Here is an 8227-nt window from a genome sequence, read left to right as displayed (position 1 = left end):
ATAAAAAGAAATTACGAAAACCAATTTTGAAAGTTTCTATTTTAGAGCAACCACCTCTAGCATTGTGATTTTAATATTACAATTGTCATCACTAGATCTCACATTTGCTTTTGGAAAATGTTGTACCCTTGTCGGTAGTATGAAGTCAGTTTGAGGATGTTGATGATAAATTGTCACTTCCTCATTAATTGTCATCCAACTTTAATTGCCATCCCATCCATCTTTTTAAACTTATGAGAAGTCCTTTCTTCGATTCCAATTAAGTTAGAGTTTATCTTTTCTAAAAATATTCCAACTAAATTAAATCATTTTATTTTTTATTATAAAACAAAATATTTAATTATCTTATAGTATTAGTTTAGCATTTACTTTACTCTCTTTTATCCCTAATACTATATTTATTTCTCGTATTTTATTCTATTTTTATTTAATTCAATCAACACATTGTCTTAATTTTCGTGCCCACGGAAGGAGTACTCAATAAGAAAGTGAGTGTAAAAGTTAGTAAATTATGATTAAATGGAATGAGTTAATGGAATATATATATATGATTTGTTATTAAAATTAGTAAAAATAAGTGTGACAAATATTAATGGATAAATTGAAAAAGAAATTAATGATAAATACGAGCATCTCCAATGCAAATAGGTCAGCCATATGTCAGCCACTCTCCCTCCCTGCCACGTCAGCAGCACTAAAAATTCACCTGCCACATCAAATTTAGGCCAACCGCAATAAAAATAATTCAAAAAATACTACATTTATGGAATTAAAATAACGATTAAATTACGGAATTAAATTTACGACACAGATACGGGAAAATTAATTCATTTCATTAAAAAAAGTACAAAGATTAAAAAAAAATACATGATTTTTTTTAAAAAAAAAGGGCTTCCACACACGAGCCCTCTCTACTCCTCGTCGCCGTCGCCGCCGCCGCCCGGGGTATCTGAGCCACGTCGGAACCCCCCATATGTGCCCTCGCGGCATCCAAATCAACTTGCATGCTCTCGAGCATCGAGTGAAGAAACATCTTCTCCGTGGGGTCAGTGGCGGTCCTCCAATCTTGGAAGACCTTGTACATCTGCTCCCGCGTTTTTTGACGCGAGAAGAAGGTGTACTCGCGTGGGGGGGGGGGGTGCCGAGACGACCTCCTGGGGCGATAGGGGGGATCCTCCCCTCGCTGCCCGTTGCGCCCGCTTTTGTCTAACCGGGCGAGGGCGACGAGCATAGGATGGAGGGGCCGGAAACTCCTCAGCATCCGGGGAAAGGTCGTGGGATCCGCCGCTGCTGCCGCTGTAGTCGCCGGAATAGTTCAGCCTCTGCTTCTTCGGCCACCCAGCGTCGCACCCCGCCCGGAACTTCTCGGAGTTCTTCAGCAACTCATAGCATTCCCAGAAGTGGAAATCGATGTACTTCCCCTCCAAGGGGAACTGACTCTCGGCTATCCTCCGGGCCTCCTCCTCATTCTGCCCACTAGTGAGCTGACGGAGGGCGTTGGCGTACAACGCCGAAAAATGGCCGACCGCGGCCCTGATGCGCGCCCACCCCTTCCGGACCTCCTCCCCGCTGAAGTCCTTCCCACCCGTGCAGTTCCTCCTGTAGGCAGCTCTAATCTTCGCCCACATGTTGACGACCCGCTGGTTGTTCGCAACCAGAGGATCGTCGCACACCTCCAACCACCCCCTGGCCACCCCGGCGTACCCATCCTCCGTCCACTTCCTCCGGGCGGGGGTGTCGTCAACAGCGAGCTGCGACGACTCACCTACCGCCTTGGCCTTCCCCTTCGTCTTCTTCTTCTTCGCCGCGGCCCGCCCCGCTAGAACGAGAGTGTCCGGATCCCCGAGATCGATCCCCATGTCATGCAATGACAAAAGGTCATCGCCAATGAACTGCGTCTCCACCTGGATCGACGTGTGAGACTAAGCCGTCAAAAAATCCAGAGAGGGACGATAGACCGTGTCCCTCCCCCCCCCCCCCCCCCCCCCGTTGACCCCTGCAGCCCGGGATGCATACCCATCATCTGCTGCATCATCTGCTACTGCATCTGGGGCATACCTCCTCACCCCTGCCCCTCGCTGGCCTCTCCGCCACCCGGCATACCCCACGGCATCCCTCCCTAGTTCCCGCCCCCCTGCGCTCCGGCCATCATCCCCATCAGCTGATTCCAAGGGACGTTAAACCCTGGGCCCATCTGGCCCCATCCAGATCCCACGGGTACCATGGGAGTTTGAGATCCACTCGTCGCTGGACTGGACTCGTTGTTGTGATCCATCGCTCGATGATGCTCTTGTACAGAAATTTAGAGAGAGAGAAAACTCGTTAAAACAAGTGGTGCAAATGAAAATGAAACTAAAATCGCGTTTATATAGGTTTTAAAAAAAAAATAAAATCGAAATACGGCGTTGGCCGATCGGCACGCCACAATGGCGGCCAGCGCCACGCGATCGGCCAGCCTACGCCGCTTTTTTCGCCGATTTGGCGCTGGCCTGCTCCAATGGTTCGGCTAGCCGACCGGCTAGCCACGCGAATCCGGCTAGTCGGCATTGGAGATGCTCTAATAGCAGAAGGAGGAGTACATTACATACGAAATTTATTGACTAAATAATTAATCTTAACGATGCAATGACACAACGTTTTTGGATCTGAATGCATGTACACTAAAATAAAATGTAGTAACACATTAATAGAAAGAGAAAATTAGAAGCACTGAAAATCTCCAAACTAATGACTAAATAATTGAGATCTTAGTGTTGAGATAAAAATCTACAGATTCGACCACGCACTATACGTTGATGAGTTATCATACCATATTAAACGAAACATTATCTTTAACACAGGACCTAATGTCGTATCCCTCTGTATCACATCAGCTCTTTGTTCCTAAACCCTAAACCCTAATACTTACACAAGCTCTAGATACTTACACAAGATACTTACACATACTTACACAAGCTCTAGTTTCGTGTGGCATGACCCTATTCTTGGACCACAAACTTTGGCTCTGTATATAGAAATAGCAAAGGTTTACAGGAGTGTTGAAGCGTAGTTGGAATCGATGGATGATCAACATATGCAAATTGTAAGTACTTATCTGAACAATCTTAGTATGCACTTATCTATTTTAAACAATCTGAATTGTTTCATTTAATACATATCTCATGAATCTGCTGCTCAGGTGAAAGAGGAATGGGAGTTAGTGAAGCAGAGCATTTTAGCTATGGCCACAAAGTTTATTGAATCGACAGAACGAAGGATATATGCTACAATGAAGATGTGGGAGGAAATAAATTTTGTTTCTTGATCAAGACTAGATTCCATTACTGAATTAGTGTGCTTTGTTTGAAATGATCAGATATTCGAAAGATGGGAGCATGATGACTCTGCAGCTGAGGCACGGCATTGCTCCAACGATCTTGACCGGAGAGGAGATCAAAGGAGAAGGAGGTGTTCCTATTGAGGTTGCTCTTGTTGATGATGTGACAGGAGATGTTGTAGTTGATGAACCTGAGGCCTCTGCAAAAGTCGAGTTCTATCTTATCAATGTTTCTGGAGCTGAAGAATCGATAGTCCCTCAAGAGGAAGGTAAACTCCCTATTCTTGAAGGAAATGTACCTCTGCAGCTACACAGAGGCGTTGCTAAAGTCAATAACCTCAAGATCAGAAACTGGGCCACCATGATTAAGCCACAGGTGTTCAAGCTAGGCGCGAGGGCTGTTGGTGCTTATCGACATCGTATCAAGGAAGCCATGACAGAGGCCTTCGCCCTCAAAGATTATCGCACCAAATATAACTCTCCTTCATTCTGATTCTATGCTTAATCACCAATGACACGTTTTTTTACTACTTTTTCCACTCCATCTTCAGACTTCAAGAAATCTGAGAATCCATTGCTATCTGATCAAGTATCGCGATTGGTTTGTGTTGTCAAAGGTGGTGTTATCCACAAACGTCTTCAAGAAAACAACATCTTTACAGTGGAGGATTTTCTAATTCGACTTCTCATAGATCCTCAAGGCCTCAAGAGTGTAACTTCTTTTTTTTTCTTGATTTGTATTATACTATTCCTCTCTGATTCATATTAAGTAGGAGTGAGTATTAAACTAGTTGATTTAAAGTGTGTGTGATTTAGCCAAGAGGTAATGCATGAATATATATTGAGTAATCTCCAAATTTATCCTGCCTCACCAGATGCCAATCGATCTCCTCATCGAACTAAGAATGTTCTCTTAATATTTGAAGGTTTGCAATAAAGCTTTTGTAATCCTACCGTTGATTGAAAAAGTTTATTAGCATCCAGTCTTGACAAAATTATTTGAAGATTTTGGGCTGAAATTGAGTTTAAAATGTGTATATTTAAGTTAGTCATGGTTGGCTTATTATATAGATTGTGAACACCCAAGCAAAGATGTGGAAGGCCATTGTCGACAATGCTAAAGCATGCCAAGACGGCGACAGGGTGTTCTGTTACATAGAACCGAACCAGAAGATAGGAGTCGTCTTCAACATCCTAGGACGTGTGCTAGGATTATGTTCGGGAAGCCACTGCTCTCAGGTAAACACGCTGTCTGAAAAACACAAGGCATATTTCAGATGAACAGAGCTTCTCCTAGCTCCCTATTTTTAGGATATTGACTAGATTTGCTTACTAAATCAAGATGTAGATAAGAGGTTGATGCTGCTGAGGCACTATTGGCATCAGCTTACCGCAACTGGAAGGAGGTGAAGGACTTTGATGATCTGATTTCTCTCCATCAGCATTTATATTCTATGAAGGGGGCGGCAATGGCATATCCCGACGACCTTAAGAGAAAACCAGATCCTCCTTATAGCTCCTCTGACTGCATTGATGGCAGAGTCATTCCAAACAACCGCAACCGCCCCCTCCTACCTAGATCCACCACCACCGACTGCATTGGTGGCAGAAACATTCCAAACAGCATCTTCCTTCCCCCACCTAGAACAACCGATGAGTGCATTGGTGGCACAATCATTTCAAACAATGGCAACGTCCATGGGTGGGAGAACCATTCCAAACAACAAACTCGTTTTGGGAAAATTTTTGTTGGGATCCACCGCAGCCTCAAAATGTGGCAGAATCATTCCAAACAACGAACTCGTTATGGGAACATTTTAATAAATTCACGGATGATGGAATAACCACTATATATGATGCTACCGTGAATAGGATGACTAACTCAAATGACGATCAGTGATGGACACGCCTCAGCGCATCAAATCTTTTATGAGTTTTTAGATTTCATTCTGTCTTATGAGTTTTCTTTCCAAATAGTATAACGTTTGTAGATTCGAGGGGAAGAATTTTAAAAATAAAAAAGACTCATATTGTGGAACCCACACTCTTTTGGTTTAGTGATAAATAACATACTAGAAGTTAAAGTATTCAGATGCAATGTAACGATGAAAGACAAAAAATTACAAAAAGGAACTTGATAGTTTCTAGTTTGTAGGCTATACATGAACCTATATTTAATTTAGTCTATTCACAATTGACAGTTAGATTGCTTTTATCATTATACAACACGACTAACTAACGTGTGTTCAATCACTAGATCACATGGGAGAAAATGGCAGGGAACTAGATTTTCCCCAACCTTCTTCATCACTTTGCAACCTATCTCAAACCATCACAACTTCATAGAGCAATCGGCAGAATCTCCTCTCCACCTTGGAAATCTTAGCCGGTGGCTCTCGCGGTCGGGATTAGGCCAAATTTGGATTTGCAGGAGGGATGAAAGGAGAGGGCAGAGAATGCGCCCAGTTTCTGGAGTTTGAATAAGTTATATTTCCCACATCGACAGCTACACACACAAGAATACCAAAGTGCCACTATATAATAAGGGCAGCATTTTTACATTTAAAATCATGCAGTCGCGCGTTGAGCACATAGCGAACTATTCTTTCGCCTTTTACTAAAGAATACCGTGTGCTCGTCGCTTATAAGCGGCATACACCACTTTTTGGAGGGGTGTCTTCTTTCGAGGAGGCCCTCTACAATATTTATGTTTAAATTTTTTTTTATCAAATATTCCCACTGTCCTGTAAAATATGGATATTTGGGATATATATATTGCCAACATATGATACAAATCAAGTGCTAAATTATTTTTTATACAACCAACTTTTAAGTTTTGCAATTATATTTTCTTAACGTTCCCGAAAGCCCACAAATAGATTATCCAACTAGAGGCCCAATACGCATGTGGTTAGGAAAGAAATGTAGATAGAAACCAAAATCTACGTATATGCAGATAGAAACTAAGAAAAACTGAAAATTTATCTGTAAAAGATTTTTAATTATCTGCAAACCAGAATATAGGAAAAAATGTCTCTTATTGCTAATTTATTTCTCATTTCATTGGATATCACAGATTTGTATTGAAAATCAATATTTGACTTATGCTAATTGAAACTAGTATCTTTACACTGTTCATATATTTTAATTTTTTTGTAGCTATTTGAATTTTTGTTTAGTTATGTATAGTGAATTAACTTGCTTTATTTTTCCAAGATAAGATAACTGTAATTAATTACTAAAAATCATTAGCAAGGCATATTAGAAAAGAAATGTAGTCACAAGTACTCATTCATAAGGGATACCAATTCAAACGTTTGAGGAAGGAAAGAGTCACTACCGTGGACGATTTGAGAAAGTCAGGGCACTACTCTTACAACTGTAGACGTTTTGTTGGAGATCATCTGCATCTTCATGGGATGAGATTTTACAAGAAGGTATGAGAGACTCTGAATAAAGGAGCTTTTATCCGGATGGGGGAAGGAAAAAAAATTTGAACCATTTCTCGATTTGTGCGTGTCATCCTTGCGCAGGGGCCATGCTAATCTTCTCTGTATCGTTCCAATTTTATCGGATGTCCCCGAAGGGACAATTTATAATGCTTTGCTGCTTATTATAAATGGCAGTATATTGTGTTTCAGGGGCGATGTGGGATAGTTGAGCATGTACTAATTTGCCTTTTCGTTTTCAACTTTTTCTTCAATGTTCTAACGCTATGCCAATAACACAACACATTTTTGAAAATTTCTTTATTTCGTCTAGAAATTATTTCAGATTTTTAACTTTTAAATGCTTTAGATTGGAAAGAATTTTCTTACAGATGAATTGACAAAAGATGGAAAAAAAGCGAGTTTTAAAATGGACAATTGTTATCTATTGTATTTTTTAAATTGATTTTTCTAAAAGTTTTATCCTTTCTTAGTAAAAATAAAACAAATTATTAGTAGATAATACAGAACTTAAAAGATCACAGTTCTACTATAAAGTTAAAACATTCGTAACAACAGTGATATAAAGAAAGATAAAAAGAATTACAAAAAGTAGCTTGAAAGTGTTTAGTTTGTAGGCAACATGTGCAAATTTATCATTTTGAATTTAGTTTATTGACAATTAATTATAAGTTTTGCCTTTACTATTTTTATATAATACAAATAACGTGCATGTGTTTAATAATCACTAGATCACATAAGGAACTAGATTTTCTTGTAAATCTTGTAATTATATTTTTATATATGCTTGAGAATATTCGTCTCTTTCTTTTACTTATATTCATTAAATAAGGACAATATTAATTCAGGTTAATTGCTTTTGCTGCTTATTTTGATCACTTAGAATTAAGAAGCTGCTGCGAAGCTCCCTTGTCATTTCTGTTATAATCAAATTCCAATCTTTTAAACTATAAACACAATCGTAATCCTAACTAGATTTTGCATTTCTAATAATTTCATGATTTTGCCATAGTTGGCACATTTATGTTGTAGGAAATGAGACGGCTATTCCTAGGAAAGTGCAATCTATCTAGATTATTAATGATGAGATAAAACTAATTAACGACAAAAGAAAACAAACCAAGATTTGATTATGCCAAATGTGGGACGATGTCGGTGCTACACGTCGACAAGAAACAAAATAGTCAGACAATGATGTCGAAGTTGATGTTGTTGATAGTTCTAGTTGGTAGCCTCAATTATTTTAGTACTTATTTTATAAAACTCGTTTTGGTATATCTTTCTTTTTCTTCTTTTTTTTGGCTCAATAGTTTATGTAATAAAGAAAAAATTAAAAATTACAAAAAAGGGAACTTGAAAGTCTATAGTTTAATTGTAGGCTAATCATATTTAATTTAGTCTATTTGCAATGGATTATAAGATTGCATTTATTATTTATTCTATACAAATACAACTAGCATCT

At 39.4% G+C, this 8227-nt stretch overlaps 1 protein-coding gene and 2 non-coding genes across 3 annotated transcripts; 2 read left to right on the top strand and 1 right to left on the bottom strand.

The window, feature by feature from the left end:
- The first annotated feature begins 3058 nt into the window (after positions 1-3058).
- Positions 3059-5160, top strand: LOC148930413 (calmodulin-binding protein 60 B-like). Its single transcript, XM_089066462.1, has 6 exons — positions 3059-3082; positions 3179-3231; positions 3356-3789; positions 3868-4028; positions 4388-4582; positions 4672-5160. The coding sequence occupies exons 1-6, from the start codon at positions 3059-3061 to the stop codon at positions 5158-5160; spliced, it is 1356 nt and encodes a 451-aa protein (XP_088922588.1).
- Positions 5161-5890: 730 nt separating this feature from the next.
- On the top strand, positions 5891-6010 carry LOC125217297 (U5 spliceosomal RNA). The gene has a single exon (XR_007175709.1). It is a non-coding gene; the product is annotated as a U5 spliceosomal RNA (small nuclear RNA).
- A 793-nt stretch (positions 6011-6803) lies between these two features.
- On the bottom strand, positions 6804-6906 carry LOC125217302 (U6 spliceosomal RNA). Its single transcript, XR_007175715.2, has one exon. It is a non-coding gene; the product is annotated as a U6 spliceosomal RNA (small nuclear RNA).
- Between the last annotated feature and the right edge of the window lie 1321 nt (positions 6907-8227).

This window comes from Salvia hispanica, chromosome 3 (assembly GCF_029641045.1).
Source record: "Salvia hispanica isolate PSC_SH4W2 chromosome 3, Shi_PSC_v1, whole genome shotgun sequence".
In the NCBI taxonomy this organism is placed as follows: domain Eukaryota; kingdom Viridiplantae; phylum Streptophyta; class Magnoliopsida; order Lamiales; family Lamiaceae; genus Salvia; species Salvia hispanica.
Note: the sequence above shows the minus strand (reverse complement) of the source record. Positions and strands in the feature narration are given on the sequence as shown.